At 52.1% G+C, this 19,988-nt stretch overlaps 1 protein-coding gene across 10 annotated transcripts in view; it reads right to left on the bottom strand.

Moving 5' to 3' along the window:
- Positions 1–19,988, bottom strand: part of NLRC5 (NLR family CARD domain containing 5) — a 57,173-nt gene that overhangs the window by 31,157 nt on the left and 6,028 nt on the right. For 9 of the 10 annotated variants that reach the window (XM_068992666.1, XM_068992669.1, XM_068992668.1 and 6 more), the window contains exons 4-19: positions 17,538–19,212; positions 16,198–16,281; positions 15,970–16,053; positions 14,542–14,625; positions 14,326–14,415; positions 13,604–13,663; positions 11,922–11,987; positions 11,347–11,430; positions 8,999–9,082; positions 7,931–8,020; positions 5,481–5,549; positions 4,623–4,691; positions 3,683–3,766; positions 3,173–3,256; positions 1,291–1,380; positions 19–63 (exon numbers count right to left, since the gene is read on the bottom strand). In XM_068992666.1, the coding sequence (XP_068848767.1) occupies positions 19–63; positions 1,291–1,380; positions 3,173–3,256; positions 3,683–3,766; positions 4,623–4,691; positions 5,481–5,549; positions 7,931–8,020; positions 8,999–9,082; positions 11,347–11,430; positions 11,922–11,987; positions 13,604–13,663; positions 14,326–14,415; positions 14,542–14,625; positions 15,970–16,053; positions 16,198–16,281; positions 17,538–19,212 (2,842 nt within the window). The remainder of the gene's footprint in view (positions 1–18; positions 64–1,290; positions 1,381–3,172; positions 3,257–3,682; positions 3,767–4,622; positions 4,692–5,480; positions 5,550–7,930; positions 8,021–8,998; positions 9,083–11,346; positions 11,431–11,921; positions 11,988–13,603; positions 13,664–14,325; positions 14,416–14,541; positions 14,626–15,969; positions 16,054–16,197; positions 16,282–17,537; positions 19,213–19,988) is intronic. The other variant, XM_068992676.1, reaches the window with a different exon arrangement.

Genomic DNA, 19,988 nt, shown 5'->3' with positions numbered 1-19,988 from the left:
TCAGAGCTTCCTCCTTACCTGCCTCTTTTGTCCCCTCTCAGGATGATGTGTTGGCTCGCAGAGCTGTAGACAGAGAGAAAGCAGTAGCATAAGAAAGAGCCAAGGGCTCCCCTCCCGGGCAGTGGCAAGGCAAGAGGCCAGACACGCTGGCTTAATTAATGGTGGCCCGTTTTCTCAGCAAACAGGATAATAAGCATACTGCATACAAAGCACACCACTGACATGATCTTTGATGCTCACAATAAAATCGTGAGGTAATGAAGTATTCTCACACTTCGCAGAGGAGGAAGCTGAGGTACAGAGAGTCCTAGTGGTCTGCTCAGAGCAACACAGCCAGTGAGCAGTGAGCCTGGACTTCTGAACCTGGTCTTTCTGCTACTGCGCCACCTACTCTCCGAATGGGGAGGGGAGGAATGGGCAGACTTTACCGGAAACCATGGAACATCTGCTTTGCCTGGCCCAGGGCTGCTTGGCTGGGTGCCTTCCCTTCTTCTTTTTTTTTTTTTTTAAACTTTAAGTTTTGTATTGGGCCATAGCCAATTAACAATGTTGTGATAGCTTCAGGTGAACAAGGAAGGGACTCAGGCATACATATACATGTATCCATTCTCCCCCAAACTTCCCCCCCATCCAGGCTGCCACATAACATTGAGCAGAGTTCCCTGTGCTATACAGTAGGGCCTTGCTGGTTAAACATTTTAAATACAGAAGAGTGTATCAGTCCATCCCAAACTCCCTAACTATCCCTTCCCCCGATCCTTCCCACCGGCAACCATGAGTTTGTTCTCTGTGAGTCTGTTTCTGCTTTGTAGGTTCATTTGTACATTTCTCTTTAGACTCCACATAAAAGGGAGGACTGATGATATTTCTCCTTCTCTGATTTACTTCACTCAGTATGACAGTCTCTAGGTCCATCCACGTTGCTGCCAGTGGCATTATCTCATTCTTTTCAATGGTGCCTTCCCTTCTACACTCTCATCAGCTCCAAAGACCCCACCATTCAGGCGGGTCCCTGAAAATTCAATGGCTATCAGAGAGCTCTCAGTTTCCTTAGAAGTCTCCCGGGGCAGTCCAGAGAGGACGTATGGGACAGTATACGGATTGTGTCCCACGGTGAATTTTGAGAAATTTGAGCATTCCTGGAGCTATATTTCACTCATTCATCTATTCAGTCATTCCACAGACACATACCAGTTGTTCCCTGGGCCTGGTATCACACCAGAGCCCTGAGGATGCGGCATCACGAATGGGGCAGACGAGGGACAGGGCAGGGTCCCGGGGCACTCTCACCTGAATTCCAAATGCAGAAGCCACGGCAGAGTAGAGAAGCACTGGGTCAAACTGAGCACGCCCTCCAGGGACAAACGGTTCTCACTGAGGCTGGAGAATCAGAGGGATGTTGCGGACGAGGTCACTCAGGACTCAGTAACACCCTCTTTGTGGTTAGAGCACAGGGCTGGGGAGGGCTGCCCCTCCCTGTACCAGACAATGGAACACTCGGAACCCCAGAGTTACTCAGAGTGTCTCTGCTAACTCCCCATTGCACAGACGGGGAAACTGAGGCCCAGAGAGCAGCAAGGTCTTGCCCAAGATTAAGAGACAAGTTGGTGACAGAGCTGAGATTAGAACTCAGTGGTTCCCTCTATTTATAATGAATCTGGGGTGACTTGTGCCTCGGTTTCCCCACCTGATCCAGGAGGGGCAGTGCCCAGTGCAAAGTGAAAACGTGAGGCCCCTTGTTGAAAAAGCAGAACAGAGCTTTTCCTCTTTCATGGCCTGTCAATCCACCCTAGTGTTTTAATATTTGCCACTTAACAAAGCACTCCCCAGCCACTGGGAGACTGGCAGGTGGGTGCAGACCCTCACCCACACCAGGAAGCCATGCCAGGCATTCCCAGTATTGACAAGGTCACAGGAGGATATTCTGGAAGGCTCCTTGATAGCTCAGCTGGTAAAGAATTTGCCTGCAGTGCAGGAGACCCCGTTTTGATTCCTGGGTCAGGATCTTTTCAGGAGGGAAAAGATCCCAGGAGAAGGGATAGGCTACCCAGTCCAGTATTCCTGGGCTTCCCCTGTGGCTCAGCTGGTAAAGAATCCTCCTGCAATGCAAGAGACCTGGGTTTGATCCCTGGGTTGGGAAGATCCCCTGGAGAAGGAAAGGCTACCCACTCCAGTATTCTGGCCTAGAGAAATCCATGAACTGTATAGTCCATGGGGGTCATAAAGAGTCAGACACGACTGAGCAATTTTCACTTCACTTCACGTCTGCATAACATTTTCCTGCATCAGTGAGGTCTTCCTCCCCACCCTCTGGAGGCTGTGAACAGGAACAGAAGCAACCAGCCTCCCAGTGAAAGGCGGTTGGAGTGGGCAGTACTCTCAAGCCACAGCACGGGTTATAGCCCAAGCCACAGCCACCCCCTTCTGTGTTTCCGTGTGAACTGACTAGAACCAGGAGCTCAGAGAGGTGATGTAATTTGTCCCGGGACACTGGGAACCTAGGACCTGTAACCAGGTTCCTGCGGCCAGGAAGGCTCTCCTCGAAGAGCCAGTGAGGAGGAGGGGGCGTGTGAGCCTGGAAGAGGGACCTTTAAGGGCCTAGAAACTCTGGTTGGCTGCAGGCAAAGTCTGGGGGTTCCTGGCCTTCTTCCAGGGCCCCCCTCCCGTGGTGAACTTCTTCCCTCTCTTGGCAGGTGCGCAGGGCTCTTAAGTGTCCAGTCACACTGCTTTGGGTGTCTTCTTTAGTTCAAACCGTCCCTGCCAACCCGGCCAGGGCCCCATCAAACAGCCCCTTCCCACACCCCAGGGCCAGAATGGCTGCCAGCTGTTACATTAATCAGGCAAAACCCCAGACCTTCCTGCCTGGGCCTTCCTGAGAGCATGCACAGAGACAAGGAGCCAGGTTTGAGAAGTGAAACCTCAACTCAAAAGCTGGGTTGCAGAGTCATAGAATCTAGTTTCTCTTTTAGCGAGAATCACAGTAGTAGCTACACTGTCCTGAATAGGACCACCTGTCTGATTTGATCCTTATGATAATCCCAGGTGGGAATGAGATGGGACACAGAATATGCCCCCACCCCTTCATCACCATCCCCTCTGCCCCCCTCCCCCCACACACACCCTCATCTTGATGAGATCCCATCTCAGAGGCTTTGCCCAGAGGGCTACTCACTTCAAGGACTGCAGAGAGCCCAGTCCTGGGAGCAGCTGAGCCAGCAGGGCCACACCTTCATCCCCCAGAGCATTGCCTGATAAGCTGGGAGGGGCAACGGGGATGACAAATCAGTGGAGGGTGGCAGGGGTGGAGATAGCAAAATTTCAAGTCTCCATCCCTGCTTCTCAGCCACTCAGTGTCTCCGGGAACTGGGATACAGTCCTGGGCTGCCAGGCTGGATCTCAGCCCCAGCACTGGGTCAAGTGGGGTCCCTCCAACCCCAGGGGTTCTCATCCTCAGGTTTGTGACCCCTGAGGGATCAGAGTTGGGCTACAGAGTGTCAAATGTCGGCGGTGGGGGGGGGCTATGTTCTAGGGGGATGAGTCACGACTTTGACCAGGTTCTCTAAGGGGATGCAGCCGGGAATGAACACATGATCTAAATCTTAACAAACAATACAAAATGCGCTACACTAATACCTACCAACTGATGGCCCCACCCACCCGCCCGCCAGCCACAACCACTTACTCAAGGTGACCGAGGCGGCAACTTCCTCCCAGCGCTTTGCAGAGCAGCTCCAGGCGCTGGGCTTGCAGAGCACAGTGCGTCAGCCTGAGAAGGGCAGAACCACAGCCCTGCAGCGCCTGCACCGCTTGGCAGAGGGGCCAGAGCGGCCTGCCGCCCCCAGGCACACAGGTGGAGGGGCTGGCGGAAGGGTGTGTCTGGCACCCAGACAGACCAAGAGGGACCGACACATGGCACACACAGGATGTCACACGGGCACATAAGAGTCAGAGTCAGCAGGCATGCTTAGCCGCTTCATGTCTGACTCTCGGCAACCCGTGGACTGTAGCCCTCCAGGCTCCTCTGTCCATGGGTTTCTCCAGGCAAGAATACTGGAGTGGGTTGCCATGCCCTCCTCCAGGGGATCCTCCCAACCCAGGGATTGAACCTAGGTCTCCTGCACTGGCAGGTGGATTCTTTACCCCTGAGCCACCAGGGAAGACACAGAGATAAGAGAAGGAGAGGAGAGAGAGAGATGGAGAGACAGACTGACAGCCAGAGTGGGAAATTCGGATGGACACAGACTCAGAGAGAAGGCTGGAAGAGTTGTGATGGGAGCCCTGTGGGGCTGAGCTGAGCCCCAAGGCCTAGGCCCCTGGATCAGGAAAGAAGGGGCTACGTGCTACCCATTCTCTGCATCCAGAGTCCCCACAAGTCCTCAGCTACTGGAGGTCTGGGGGGCTAACGGGGGTGGGGACCTTGGGCAGGGAAGTGACTGAGGGCTGCCCTGTGAGCCCCATGTGGGGTGGGCTGGGCAAGGGAGGTGACAGGCAGGAAAACCAGGCCTCGACAGCAGGTCATGTCCTCTGGGAGCACCTGGGGCTGGGGCCCGGGGACAGACTCTGCACCCAGGAAGGGAGGAGGCTGGAGGCACGGAGGAGCCTACAGGCCATCACGGTGGTACCTGATCCTCGGGGAGCGCAGAGACGGCTCAGAGGGCATCTGGAACGTCAGGCTGTCAGGAAACGTAGCCCTGGAGGGACACATCCCAAGGCCAGTCTCAGCAAACGCCTTATCCACTGTCTCAAACTCCAACCTTAGCGCCACTCCCCACCATTCAGTCCCTATATGAGGCCTGGGGACAGTCAGATCTTGGTTTCAACAGGTCCTCTTGACTTCCTGGCTGGGTAGCCTGGGACAAATCCCTCAGCCTGGCACTGGGAGAATATAAGTGAATTGCAGGTAGTTCGCTGCCTCTCAGTTAACCTTGGCTCTTAGTATCTTTGATCTCATCACCGTCTGTGCCTTCGAAGATGTCTGCCTCAGTGGCAAGCAAGCCTTCAAAAGCTCAGATCCTACAGAAGACTGTAGTCGAGCACTGAGCTGAGTCTCTGCCTGTGTGCTGGGCTGAGCAAACCCAGGAAGGAACCCTGGAGGAGGCAAACACCCTCTAAACGATCCTTGCACCAAAGGGAGCCTGAAGTTCTGACCAAAATCAGAGCTGCAGACCAGGGGGTCCTCTGGGTTTAGGCTGCAGGGCCTCAGTCTCCCAGGAGGAGCTCTCTGGCTACTCCATCCCTGTCCCAGGCTGCATCTGGCACCCTAGGGCTCTCTTCAGGTTCCACTTTGGGAAAGGGGGGAGGTGGTTCATCCTTTGAGCCTCCCCTTTAGGGTAGCATCCCAGCCGAGCCTGCTGACTTCCTGCACCTTCGTGAATTTGCCATCCCCACCCGCCGCCGCTGAGTTGCACAGTCCAGCTGTGGAGCTCAAGGAGGGGATGGTCCGGGCTGAGGGCTGGGCCAGGATGACGTCAGGGCCCTACCTCTTCTGGATCCCCTCCTGCTCCTCCAGCTCTGGGGCAAACGTGAAGACCACAGTTTTGTGCAGCAGGCTGCAAAGAAAAGAGGGGAGGGAGGAGGCAGGAGGTTTATGGGGCTCCCTGAAGCCATTTTTTCAGCTGGGCCTCTAAGGGGTCACCCCCCTGCCTCTAGCTGCAGCACTTCCTCTGATTTGCCCTAACATTCCTGGGGGCCTAGAGTCTTTCTACTGCAGAAATTTCACAAAGGTATGGACCCTCATTTCCTGGTAAGTCTTTTCTTTCTCTGAAATCAAACTTCAGCTCTGCTTTCTCTCTGCCTCAGGCTGAAACCTCTCTTCCTTCTTCCTGCTCCTCTGTGCCTGGAGGCTGTGGGTGCTCGGCGCCACATGGGGAGGCCACTGCCGGGCCTGGACGCGCACTGGGAGTCCACGGGAGGCTGTGACTGACAGTCAGTGCAGCCCTAACCTCGCCTTCCCAACTGAATGTTATAGACACTGCTGCTGCTGCTACTAAGTCACTTCAGTCGTGTCCAACTCTGTGCAACCCCATAGATGGCAGCCCACCAGGCTCCCCCGTCCCTGGGATTCTCCAGGCAAGAACACTGGAGTGGGTTGCCATTTCCTTCTCCAATGCATGAAAGTGAAAAGTGAAAGTGAAGTCGCTCAATCATATCCGACTCTTAGCGACCTCATGGACTGCAGCCTACCAGGCTCCTCCATCCATGGGATTTTCCAGGCAAGAGTACTGGAGTGGGGTGCCATTGCCTTCTCCGGTTATAGACACTCAGTTCAGTTCAGTTCAGTTGCTCAGTCGTGTCCGACTCTTTGCAACCCCATGAATCGCAGCACGCCAGGCCTCCCTGTCCATCACCAACTCCTGGAGTTCACTAGGTTGTCCCAAAAGTTCATTCGGGTTTTTCCATGTAATGGAAAAACATGCATGAATGGAAAAACCTGAATGAACTTTTGGGACAACCCAATATATTTCCAATTACACAAGTCATACTTCTTCCCTCTAGAGAACTTAGAAAACATAGTACAGTAAAAAGAAAATAAAGAAAAATCACCCACAATCTCTTCCACATATCAATTACCACTGATGGTATTGATAACATGTGGAGTGGGCCCTTCAAGTCTTTTCTCTTCTTAATGCAGTTAACAGTCTTTCTTTTTCTTTTCTTTTTTTTTTTTACATTATCAAACCTCTGAATTTTATTAGTTGGCTGTTACCATCGCACTAATAGACAGTCTCCATTTTCCACAGAATTTTCTTTTTCTTTCTTAAACAATGGATATATTTACAGCTTCTCTTTAAAAATTAATATTTCAAAGGACAGATGAAGCAAGGGTTATATGATGTTGACAGTTTTTGGTGGGAGCTGGGGAGTTCATTATACTATACTCCCTTTCAGTGTGATTGAAAAGCTTTATTATATAAACAATGAATTAAAATTTTTATGTTTACTTAATAGGCCACAGTCTTCCCTCTGCACTAAAGCTGCAGCTGTATCATGGTTCCCTCGAGTTCTCTCTGGAGCCAATTTAGTCTATTTAACTAATAGCACTAATATTCTATTGTTAAAGATTTAAGTTATTTTCAGTTTTTCCTACTACAACCAAGACACAGACGAACACCCCTGCAGGACTAAGTATTTGCACGATCATGGTTACCTCTTCATTATAAATTCCTAGAAGTGAATGGAGTGACATTTGCAACACCACAGGGGCCTTTGCTCAATTATATACAGCGAACCAAGGTCCCCTAATCCACCTCTTAGGTGAACTTGGTCTCCCTTTCCTCCTTTGAGGAGTGTTTAAAGCAGGGCCTCCCAAATAAGTTGAGAGCCCCTATGGGTGGGGACCATGTTGACATTTATTAACATCTGTCCTCAGCTGCCCAGATTGAACACAGAGTCTTACAGAAATAAGGTCGGGCCCCGTCTAAGGTCAGGCCCCCTTAGAAGCAGAGTCCCTTGGTCACCGCGTACATGATGTACTGAGGGTCTGATCTCAGGAGAAATCAATAAGGGACAGAGGGAAGCATAACAGGGCAGATCCTTGGCCAGATCCCTTGGGGTGCATGCATCTCACTAAAAGATGCATGCCCCACCTGAGGCAAGGGGGCTGGTAAGTTACACCTCTGCCTCCGTCATTGGCTATTCCTGGTTGGGGGGATAGGGCGGAGGTGTACCCTCCCAGGCATCACTGGATCTTATCCACCTGGGTCAGTTCTTCAGAAGAGGTATAAACTGTGAGCGGCCAACACCTTTAGTAGCTGGGAAAGGGTGCCCAGCTGTAAAGCGGGTCTGGGCGGGCAGCAGCAGTTTCTTCTATAGGACCCAAAGTCCCACGGCCAGAAAGAATGTAGAGCATTTGGAGAGGGATGACAGGAGAGCCTGGGCACTCCACGCTGTGGGTGGCAGTGGGTGACGGTGGCCCACTGGGAGTTCCTACCTGATATGTAGCTCTGCCAGGGTTTGGCACGTGCTCACCACACTCAGCACACTCAGCACCCCGGCCACAGAAAGCCCATTGTCACTGAGGCTGTGGACGGGAGGAGGGAGGCAACCATCAGCAGGTGGTTGGAGTCCCCGGCCCCAGACAGCTCCAGCTTCTCCTCCTGGCTCAGCAGCTGTCACTCTTGGAATGTCCTGGGTCCCTAACCAAGGCGTCTCAAAGGCTTCTGGCCCAGGTGGATGAGCCAAGAGGCACGTGACCCCCTGCCCCACACAGAGAATAAAGTTCTCCAGCTGGAGCAATAAGCACTGACTTACTGTTTTTGCCTTTCTGATCCTCAGTTTTCTGCTCTGAAAGATAACCACCATTTTAATCCCATTTTTATCAATGGGGGAAACTGAGGCCAAGAAACACTACATTACTTTCCCAGGATCACAGAGCTACTGAGTGCCAGAGCCAGGGTCTAAATCCAAGGCTAAGAATCCAAATCACTGTTAACTTCCCTCCCCACATAACTCACACTTGATGCTAAGAACCCAACACATCCCCCTCAAACAGCACCCTACCCCACACTATGCATCACCACAGCACACCCAATAGCCCACTACCCTTTCTTTTCATACCACCACCACCACAACCCATCCTTTCACCTCCAAACCATATCCCCACCTAACATACTACTTTCCACTCCAACATCCCAACACAACACGCCAGCACCCATCCACCCAATACCCTAAAGTTGCGCCAATAAAACACTGCACCCCCCCCACCACCACCACCACGGGGCGGCTGTCAGGGCAAACTGGAACACAAGCTACTGGTGTACACTGAACACGCTCTACGTGTACAAGGGGTTTTCATAATGGGACCCAGGTGGCACATGCCAGAGGCAAGGGCAGGACGTGGCTGAACGACTCCAGCCACACTGGATTTGGGAGAAAGCATGGGAGGTCATGGAGTGGCATCATTTCTGGCGACTGTGGGCACGGGGATCGGGGGTGGCAGGGACCAGCTGGGGCTCTGCTACACCCTCCCTGGTACCCGACAGTGCGGCAGGCAACTCACTCCAGCTTCTTCGTGATGTGCAGTTGGGGAGTAGCCTCTGCCATCAGTTGACAGCCTTCATCTTTGAGCTGGTTCCCTGAGAGGCTGAGACAGAGGGGTCTAATGTCCTGTGAAGCTTGGGTGGGGTGCCCCCTCCACCCTCAGCATTCACACAGTCCCTCAATGACTTTAGTCAAAGCATCACTCCAATAAATGAGACTCAGTTATAAAGAACATTGAAAGATTGTGTACCATATGCCTGAAACTGTCCTAGGTGCTTTCACAATGTTTGGATATTTAATCCTCATAACAACCCTATGAAGTAGGCACTATTATTATCCTCACTTTACTGATGAGTAAACTGACTTCCAGAGTGGTTGAAATATTTGATCAAAGTTGGACCTGGGATTTGAACTTGGGCAGCCTGACTTCAAGGCCCCACCATCGACTGTTTCCTTATGCCACAACCTACACAATTACTTCTTGTGATGAGCTCCATGCTTTTAGGGGGATCTGATTTAATTTGGATAAAAGAGAAGACTTCCCTGATGTTTGAGCTACCTGCTAGAAAAACGAGGAGTTCAACAGGTAAGGGGTGGGAGAGAGGTGGGGGAAGGGGGTTCCTGGTAGCAGGGAGAGCACAATCAAAGACCCTGAGGCATAGCACATTCAAGGGCCTGAAAAAGAGCCAGTATGTCTAGGCTAAAGATTGAGTGGGGGCTTCCCTGGTGGCTCAGTCATAAAGGATCCACCTGCCAATGCAGGAGGCATGGGTTTGATCCCTGGTTCGGGAAGATCCCACAAGCTGCGGAGCAACTAAGCCCGGGTGCCACAGCTACTGAGTCTGTGCTCTAGAGCCTGGGAACTGAAACTACTGAAGCCTGCGTGCCTAGAGCTGCAACGTGAGAAGCCCGTGCACTGCGACTAGAGAGGAGTCCCCCCCCCGCTGCAACTCGAGAAGAGCCTAGTTGAAAAAAAAGCTGCAACTAGAAAATCCTAGAAAAGTGCAGCAAGGAAGACCCAGCACAGCCACAAAACAGTAAATAAATTAAACAAAGAAATAAGTAAATAAGACTGAGTGGGAAAGTGGGGTCAGATGGGGCTTGTGGGGTTGCGGGCTGGTTCTAGATCATACAGTATTTAAGGATTTGGGCTTTATCCTCAGCAAGCGGAAGGGGCAGGCAGCAATAAAAGGCAGTTTACTGCCAGGTGGAGGTGGCCAGGATGGAAGCAGGGAACCTAGTGAGGAGGCATGCAAGTGGAAGGTGAGAGTGGTTTAGATTAGGCAGGTGGATGAAGAGGATGGAGAAAAGAGAATGGTCGTGTCATGCCACATGTAGGATCTTAGTCCCAGATCATGTGCGGTTTTAGCTCCCCTATCAGGGATCAAACTCATTCCCCCTCCAGTGGAAGTGTGGAGTCTTAACCACTGGACCACCAGGAAAGTCCCAAGAGAATGCCCCAAGGGAACTATATAGGCGGAAGGACAACTCAGGATAGACTGGCTATAGGAGGAGGACAGGGGCTAAGAGGTTGTCTGATCTGTGTAACCAGGTGGGTGATGAGGCCCACCTGCAGATGAGGACACTGGGGGAGGGACAGGCCTGATGGTGGCTGGCTGGAAGCTGGTGGAAGCTGGGTGGAAGTATGTGAGTTTGGTAAAAAACCAGCTTTTAATCCTGTCTTGGTTCTTGCAATGGGACAACATCAAGGTTGAAACTTTGGTCATCAAGGCTGCCTTCACCCCATCCAACTTGCCCCAACCCAGCTTCAAGCCCATTTGACTTTCTGGGATGATCCTGGCAGGGGTCCCTTCCTGGTGACGTGACAAGACCTCCAGTTTTCCCCAAACCACACTCTCAAAGGCATCACCCGGGAGCTGGACATCCTGACAATTTTCTCCAGTCCCAAAAAGGTCATCTCATGCCACTCTGGGAGGAAGACAGGGTGAGGGACCCTGAGGGTTGTGGTTTAGAAGATAAGACCTAAGTGTCATGAGCTTTCTGCTTTGCAGACCTCTGGGAGGATAAGGACAGGAGTCAGACTGAGCCTGAACCCTGGCCTGGAGTCTTCCTAGCTTTGTGACCGTGAGCAAATTTACCTTTCTGTGGCTAAACTTCCTCCACTATAAAATGCCCACAGTAGCAGTACTTACATCATAGAGATATAAGGATTAAATGAGAGGATGTATGTTAAAGCGCCTGGTACCTGACAGGTGCTAAATAATGGTGGCCATCCTGATGATCTGATTCCCCAAAATTCTTAATGAAGAGCATGCCCTTCCCCACACCATCCACCCGAAAGGCCTTGCCTACGCTGCCCTGCCTTCCCCTTCCGCCTCCTGCCCCAGTGCTCCCCATGATACTCACTCCACTTCATCCAGTTGTGGGCCCTCCTGCAGCTGGGCTATAAGCACCTCCACATCATGGACCCCAAGCTGACACTTCTGGAGCCTGAAGTGGGGGTCAGAGCAGAGAAGCTCAAGGCCAGAAGCTACACTATGGCTCCTGTAGCTCTGAGTGTGGCTGCTGGGAGCTGCAGGAGCCAGGAGGCCGGCAGAGCCGGGTCTAATCTTGGCTCTGTTTTTCAGCAGTCGAGTGACCTTAGACAACGCACCTAACCTGTCTGCAACTCAGTTTCCTCCTCTACCAAATGGGGCTAATAACGTGTACTTTGCAGGTTTTCAAAACAATTAAAATGAGGTAATGGATATAAAATATTACAGTGCCAAGCACAAAGCAGAGGGCCATTGAATAGCAGATTTTAGTGTTGCTCTTATGACAGATGCTCCTGGTTCAGGCCAGGATGGGTTATTCATATCCTTTCCCTGCCACACATCTGCTTTTCCCTTTATCTTCCCTGCCCCTGTCATGACTTCTCTGGGAAGGTACCATCTCCCCACATCATATCCCTCCCCTCAAGGCAATGGATCCCACCGAGGTACCTGAGTGCCAGGCTTCTCCTCTGAGCCTCTTTCCTCTGGTTGGCATTTCCCTTTAAGTCTGGGTCTCTGGCAAGAACAAATCCAACATTGGCTCAGGAGACCGAGGCATGAAGAACCAAACCTCTTCCCTTAGTTTCTAGGAAATGGTAACCCTACAGCATGACCCACAGTCAATGAGTAGCAAAGACGGTTGCTCGAAAGTACTGAAGGTGCTATTCAACAAAGCAGCAGAAAACAAGCTCTGCAGTCAAGTGGGACCTTGATTCAAATTCTGGTTCTGCCATATTTAGCTGTGTGGCCTTGGGCAAGTCACTTCATCCATCTGAGCCTCCATTTTCTTTTTTCTAAAGTGGGATGACAACATCCAACACATAAAGTGATTGAATGAGACAACATATGGTCAAGTGTCTGGCATAGGCATAAAACTGAAGCTTAGTAAAAAGAAGCTGTTATTGTTCAAGATGTGATTGTCTTCACTTGTACCATCTGTGGTTCAGAAGGCTGGGAGAATGGATGGGATGGTACATAGGTGCATATGGTGGAAAACCAAGAAAGGACTGGGGGCTGCAGGGAAGCTGGGACATCATAGGTTTTCACCAACTTCTAGAGCAGTGCTGTCTAAAAGAGCCTTCTGCAACGATGGAAATGTTTTCTATTTGTGGCATCTACTATGGGAGCCACTAGAGTCACTCATGGCCATTGAGCCCTTGAAAAGTGGCTAAAGTGCTGATGAACTGAAATACTCATTTTACTGAATGCTAATTAATATAAAATTAATGGCCAGAGGGGCATCATAGCTCTATGCAGTCAGAGGGTAAAAACATATTGGTCCTCCCAGATCCTTATGAAAAAAGTGAAAGTATTAATTGCTCAGTTTTGTCCGACTCTTTACAACTCCCTGGACTATAGCCCACCAGGCTCCTCTGTCCATGAATTTTTCCAGGCAAGAATACTGGAGTGGGTAGTTATTCCCTTCTTCAGGGACTTCCCAACCCAGGGACTGAACCTGGGTCTCCTGTTTTACAGGCAGGTTTTTTACCATCTGAGCCATCAGGGAAGGCCCCCAGATCCTTGAATAGGTGAGCAAATTGAGGCTCAGAGCTTTATGAGGACATACAACTTCATTCATCTCTTGAGTCTCACAAGGGGGAGGTGTGAGAGAAACACAGAAAAAAAAATTTAATGGGATGGTAACTTCCCTATTTTTGCCCAGCCAGGAATGGCCAAGCTAGAATCCATGAACAGCTGAAACAGCCAGCATTTGCATGGCAACTGGATGCCAGCAGTGTTCTAAGCACTTTAAATGTGTTAATTCATTCAAGTCTTAGAACAAGTCTAAGATGCTGAAACCATAATTGCCTTCCTTCTTTTTCAGTTGGAAGTGTTTCCCTGCCTAGTAATGCCAAACTCATTGTGTCTTCATGCCCTCCCTAAGGGTCTGATCACTCTGAGACTTCTGAGGATACCTTCTCATCACAGGAGCTGGATGTGGTCCAGAGACACTAGAGGAAGCTAAATCCTTGGCCAACTCTGAGAAGTAAGTCATTTCTCAGGGAAGTAGTAGCAAGAAAACCCCCACATTCCAGTTCTTCTTAAGTTCCTTTGCCATTTTCCCCACAGCTGCCTAAGCCCAGATTGCTTCTCAGAATGAGCCCAGATCCGCTCCATCCCTAGTTCCTTACCCTTGTAGCTCAGCAGCTGTCTCTGTGGGTGGGGAGAGGAGGAAGATGAGGTCCGTCTCCCTGTAAGGTCAGACACTGAGCTGTGAAACCAGTACATCACCCCCACCTGTGCACCCCAGGCTACCCCAAATCTCCAGAGAAAGCTGATTTGTAATTCACAGAGAAACGGCAGAATTGGCGAAAGTGCTCAAAATTAGACAATTGCACAAATTGCTGAAAGTGCTCAAAATGTACAATTGTGACTATGACATTGCTAGATGAATCCTGAGTGTTTTAAAAAATCAGGAAAACACTTTTTCTTTTTTTTTTTTTTTGCTAGAAAAACAATAAAAATTAGTACTGCTGAGAGTTTCTACAGGAGTCAGTGTTTCAGGATTAAAAGGCATGACATTTGAGCTACCCCGTGACCTAAACTGGCAATGCTAGTTCAGCACCACGGAGAGCGACATGCGACTCAGGATTCCCTCCACTCTGCCCATAGTTCCTAGATTTGCTGATTCATTCCCTCATTCATCCACTCATCCATCTATTTATTTTTCCATTCTTTTTTTGAGTACGAGGTGCCAGCCTGAGTTAGGCTCTGGAGATATCAATGTGAGTAAAACAGACTCACGCATACACACATAGGTCTTACAGACCAGTGGCCTCCTCCTTTTCCCATCCCCTACTTTCTCCTTCCCTTTCTTCAAGACCCTGAAGGCCAGGACCCCACTTGTGCTCACCTGACCTGCAGCATCTTGATGGTAGGGCACGTGACCGCCACCTTTGTCAAGGAGAGTAGTGTTGACACGGAGACATTGTTGCGGCTCAGGCTGCATGATTGTGGCAAGGGTGCCAGGAATGAATCTCCCTTCCCATCCACCCCAGACTCTCTTTGTCTCCAAAGAATTGGGGGGGGGGGGGGTGTCTTAGGTAGGGGCAGTAGAAAGACTGCTTACTCAAGTTTCTGGAGCCGTGGTAGGCAAGAGAGTACCTTCACGATGTTCAGCACTTCCTTGTCCTTGAGCTGATTGTCCTGGAAGCTGCAGAGAGACCAAGGCCCAGTCCCTCAGCCCTGGAGTTGGGAGACTTGGAAGCCTCAGTTGGCAGGTGACAGGCATGGCCATCATCATGCAGGAGACATGAGACAGGGGCCCACAAGAAGTTCATGGTATCCAGCAGTTCCAGGGGGGAGGAGAGGCCCTCTGATGGCCTCACTTCTGTCCCTGTTCAGTCCCCCTGGGGGAGTTTCTGCCTGGTGTCCCAGGGGATGCAGATGATGGACAGTGAGGTCTCATGAGAGGTGTAAAGACCCAGGGCCCGTTGCTCAGGCCTCTAACTCAGGATCTGCCTGAGACCTGAGTTCATCAGGGTCTCTAGGCTCCCAGGTGATGAGCAGCCTGGGACACAGCAGAAGTGGCTCCCGGCCTCATCTCGGGTTCTGATTCATCCAGAATCCTAAGCCAAGCACTGTCCTTTCTGACCTCACATTTCCCACCTTTCTACAACTAGCTCTGCCTGGATTCTGAGCTGGAGGGACAAAAGAGATGAAGAATGTAAGGGTGGCTCTGTGTGGAACCACTTGGTCAGGACAAAGGATTGGTGACAGTGAACTTGTTGACATTTACTTTCCTTTTGTAATTATTGAGAGTGATCTTCATCTTTTCTCCAATCACCCAGAGTGACTGTGAACAAAGACACCCAGCCGAGGGGGCGGAGTAGAGCCCAGTCCCGCTAAAGCTCCTCTCAACAAGCAGTGCACCCTGAGGCTGGCTGCATCTGCCTGGATGAAGGGGTGACTTCTAAAGCTCATCAAGGTGCCATATAAGGTAGCAGAGGTCCTGCCAGGGAACTGCTGGAGAGGATCCCTGGCCCCACCCTTCTCAGGTCACACGTCCCAGATACAAGGCAGGAGTATATTCGTGCGTATGTGTTTAGATGTGTATGTGGATCTAAGTGTGCAGGCATATTCTGCTGCACGTTTGCATGCAAGTGGGGCATGTACTTAAGCGAGCAGGTGAGTTTAACCGTGTATAGACATATGTGCATGAATGTGAAGGTATGTGTATGCTTCATGCCTTTATGTGTACCCACCCAGCACCTGCCTACACACTGCCATCCCTTCTCTCAAGGTCACAGAAAGAGGGGAGGGAGCCTCAAAACTCAAGTTCCTTCAAGATGGCCCAAAATATTAGCACTTCTCTGGGAGCCTTGAGTTTGGACCCAGTCCCACCTGTTTCTCAGGCTGATGCCTCCTCTGTCTGGGTCTCACTGAAGAAGTACTGGCCAGACCCTAACGGAATACACAGCACCCAGTCCAGGCCCAAGGAGGGCCCTGGGCAGTGAATTCTCTCCTCAACCAGCGAGCCCTCCTGGAGATCACTCACCTGACCTCCTCCAGCTGTGGGCAGAAGGGCAAAGCCTGCACCAGGTGGCTGATGCCTCGAGCAGTGATCTTACTTCCTGCTAACCTACAGGGGAAGCAAAGATGGAGGGAGGAATAGGGATGGGGAAGGGGGTGACCAGGAATCTTCCCTGTGTAGGGCTGAGGGAAGGGAGGGGAGTTTCAAGCATCCCCAGCTGAGGATCCGTCTTGGTTCCGAGGCCTGACTCACCCCAGCTTCTTCAGGCTCCCCATTGTTGGCAAGCTCCTGGAGAGGGCTTCTGCAAAGGCGTCCCCACACTTCCTACTCTTAAAGCTGCCACAGGAAGAGGCAAAGTGGCAGAAGATCAAGGATGGGCAGGGCTTAGAGGAGGTCATCATTTATCCCTCCTCTGAGAGGAGGAATTTAATACAGTAACGGCAGTAGCAGCAGTAGTAAGAGTTGTTGTAATTGCTGCAGTAGCAACAAATACATATATGGCAAACACGGCTGACTTTCCACCAAAACCTTCCCTCCACTACAGCTGCGACTGCGAACATAGTTTCCCAGACAGAGGTGGTGTTTCCCAGCCTCACCTGCAGCTCAGTATTGACCATACAACTCCAACTATGTCGTCACCACTGGAATGGGGGTGGAAAGGATGTGCCCTAGTTCCAGGACCAGCTTTAACACATTGGGCATGACTAATCCATCTTTTCACCTTTCCCCCATGCCAGAGCACAGATGTGTCTGTGACCACGCAGATCAAGATACCCTAGGAGATGATGGAGCAACCATGGAAGGAACCCGGGTTCTTGCATGATCGTGGGAGCTGAGCCATCCCACTGACCTGGACCATTTACCTCTGAGTCTTCTATAAGAATAATAATAATAATAAACTACATGATTTAATCCACTGTATTTGGCCAGGGAAGAGAGGGGTTCTTTGTTACTGTACCCTAACCTTTTTTTCCTAGCTACTACACATATTGAGCCTTTACTCCTGCTGGGAATTGTGTTAAGAAGTGTTTTGCATGCATTCTCACAACAACCCTATGCGTTAGGTACAATTACTGATTCATCTGAGGGATAGGGAAACTCGGGTTGCAAGGTTAAAGAACCTGTCCAGACCCAATAGGCTCTAGTAGCACAGCCTTGATCGGTGTTCCAGCCCATGACTGAGGCAAAGAGAGGGAAAGACTGAATCCAGGAACCATGACTAGAGGACATCTAACTAGACCCCAGAGTTCCTGGCAAGGCATGGAGCTTCCTCACTGTGTTACAAGCTAAAGGGCTGTAAGGAGGGGCCCATCTGTTCTTCATATAATCAATTAATTAATTCGGTCATGCCATGTGGCTTCTGGGATCTTAATTCCTCAACCAGGGACTGAACCTGCACCCTTGTCATTGAAAGCATGGTGTCCTAACTGTTGGACAACCGGATAAGTCCCTGCTATGATATTCAAGATTCTTGCTCTGCTTCTCTCAGCAGGAGTCTGCCAGACTGGTTGGCCTCCACTCCCCCCAAAGTCCAGTTCTCTCCCAGGGATGTCCCCAGGTCCTCCCCAGAGGTCCCCTGTCCTCACTCTCACCTGAGATTCTCTACCTGCCCACAGCCTGCCAGGGTTTCAGGGCAGCGGGGCTCAAGGGGGCAGCCCTCAAAATCCAGGTGGATGGGGCCATCCCTGTGCCCCAGGATGTTGGTCAGGGAGGCCATGTCGGCGTAGGTCAGCAGGAAGTTGTGGAAGGGCAGCTGCTGGGGGAGGCTGTGGGCCATGAAGCTGGCCAACTCAGGCTCCTGCGTCTCACCCACACAGTGACACAGCTCTACAATCTTGGGCCCCGTGAGCCGACGGGTGGCCAACTTCTTCAGTGCCTGCAGGACTATCTCCTGCCTGGCAGCCACCCACTCCTCCTCCCGCTGAGCCAGGAGGCTGAGGAAGGAGCAGCAGGCGCGGGATGCCAGGCCAGCCAGAAAGGTGGGAAGGTGGTCCGACAGGCCCAGTCTGGCTTTGGTCCGCTGCACCCAACGAGAATGGAGGGTGACGTGTTGGCTGAGGGCCTCTCTGTCCACCTGGGGTCTGGTCATCAGGTGCAGGGCTGCGAAGAACTCCTGCAGGCTGAGGTGGGAGAAAGCGTAGCCTTTATCCTGGTGCCCAGGCCCTGTGCACACGCAGAAGGAGGTCAGCAGACCAAGGGCATCCCCAAAGGCCAGGGTGGATGCAGGGATGTCTCCAGTGGAGAAGATGACCTTCCCTGACTCCAGGCCACTCAGGGCCACCTCCCCGAGACCCAGCAGGGGCTCGGCCTGCAGGACCCCTTGGGGGTCGAGGGCGAGGAGCATCTGCACATAGTTCTGCGTCATGGTGGGCAGGAGGGCCGCAGCCTGGCCTGGAGACCTGCCCGGGAGCAGGTGATGGAGGCAGAGGCAGGCGACCTGGCACAGTGCAGGCACCGCACACATGCTCCAGAGGCATCTGTCCACCCGCAGCTCCGCCAGGGCCGCCTCCCGGGACGGCTGGTCGCTGAAGAAGTGGTTCACGTACTCCTCCACCCGCGGACCGTCAAAGCCCCACATATGGACAGTGGCCGCCTCGGTGGGCAGGCAGGCGGGCAGCTTCCCTGGACGGGAAGTGGCCATCACCCAGCAGCCAGGCAGGAGGGTCCCACGGCAGAGGCGGGAGAAGAGGGTGAGGGCTGACGCCGGATCCTCGGGGTCCGCGGTCTCCTTGTCGGAGCAGGGCTGGAGGATCTCGTCCAGCCCGTCAAAGATCAGCAGGATTCCCTCCGCGTTCTCCTTCAGGTGCTGGAAGATGGCCTCCGGGCTGGCCTCGGGCCTCAGGTGCACGTCGAAAAGGAGCTGCGGCAGTGTCAAGGAACCTGTGATCAGGTTGAGCTGGCGGAATTCGAAAAGGAACACGGCCTGGAAGCGGTCCAGTTGACCGTCAGCCCACTTCTGGCAGAGCCGGTGGGCCAGCGTGGTCTTGCCCATGCCTGCCTTCCCCAGAAGCACCGTCACTCTTGGGCCCTTGCTGGCCTTGGTACTGAAGAGGTCCCGAATGTTCACATCGGCGCCATCTTCTGCCTTGGGGTCCCCTGTCGTGGCGCCCTCCTGAGTGTGGAAGGGCGCCGAGGCCCGGCTCCATTGCAAGATTGGAGGGACATAGACTTGGTGGAAGGCCAATGGCTGCCCCAGCCCAGGGGTCCTGTCACCATAGCGCTGCTGGACAGAAGTTCTCAGTAGCTGCAGGTACCTCTTGGCCAACTCTGCAGGGGACAGGGAGACAGCATGAGAGCAGAATGCCTCCCTGCCCCCAGCTTCCCTCCTTCCCCCCAACCCCCCTCCCCCTCATCAGGTTGTTGGGAGCCTGCAGCCTCAGCTCTGCATGTGTGTGTGGGTGTGGGGGCAGAAATGGTGAGGGCACCCAGGTGGTCTTGTTCCACCCAAATTCCCAGAATTAACTGGCTGCACAGAAGCACAGGCTTTGGCTGCCATTTACACATGGAAATAATGAATGGGGACGTGTGGATCATGGCTCTTGTCTGTTTTGCAACAACGCAAGTGGCGTAAAGTTTTCAAAAAGATGGGGGAGAGGAAAGGGGGGGCACTTCCTTTGGAATATCTTATTGGAACAAACTTTTACTATGATACTGGAGTAACCTGCCTTTGCCACCACCTCCCCCCAACAATATTTCAGTTCTGCGAGGTCAAGGATGAGCACCAACCACCTATGGGCCCAGGTTCTGACCAATCAGGACTTCCAAACCGGTCAATAGTCAACACCTACAGTGCCAGGTGTTGACTTTAACTGCTGAGTTATTTGGGAGATCTTTGGTAGCTCAGGGAAAGGCTTGGGGTCTTAGGGAGGGTTCCAGTGTTGAGGGACACTGGAGATGCCCACAAAGAGGGGGGACCCCTGACATAGTGTCCTATTTTATATTGATGCAAATCTTCTGACCAGCTGCGAATCCTCTGGCTATGCCTGATGGGGCTGGGTATCACAGCTGGTGGGACAACTGGTGGAGAATGAGAGAAGCTTCTG

This window comes from Capricornis sumatraensis, chromosome 20 (assembly GCF_032405125.1).
Source record: "Capricornis sumatraensis isolate serow.1 chromosome 20, serow.2, whole genome shotgun sequence".
NCBI classification, from domain to species: domain Eukaryota; kingdom Metazoa; phylum Chordata; class Mammalia; order Artiodactyla; family Bovidae; genus Capricornis; species Capricornis sumatraensis.
This window is presented reverse-complemented; position numbering and strand designations above follow the sequence as displayed.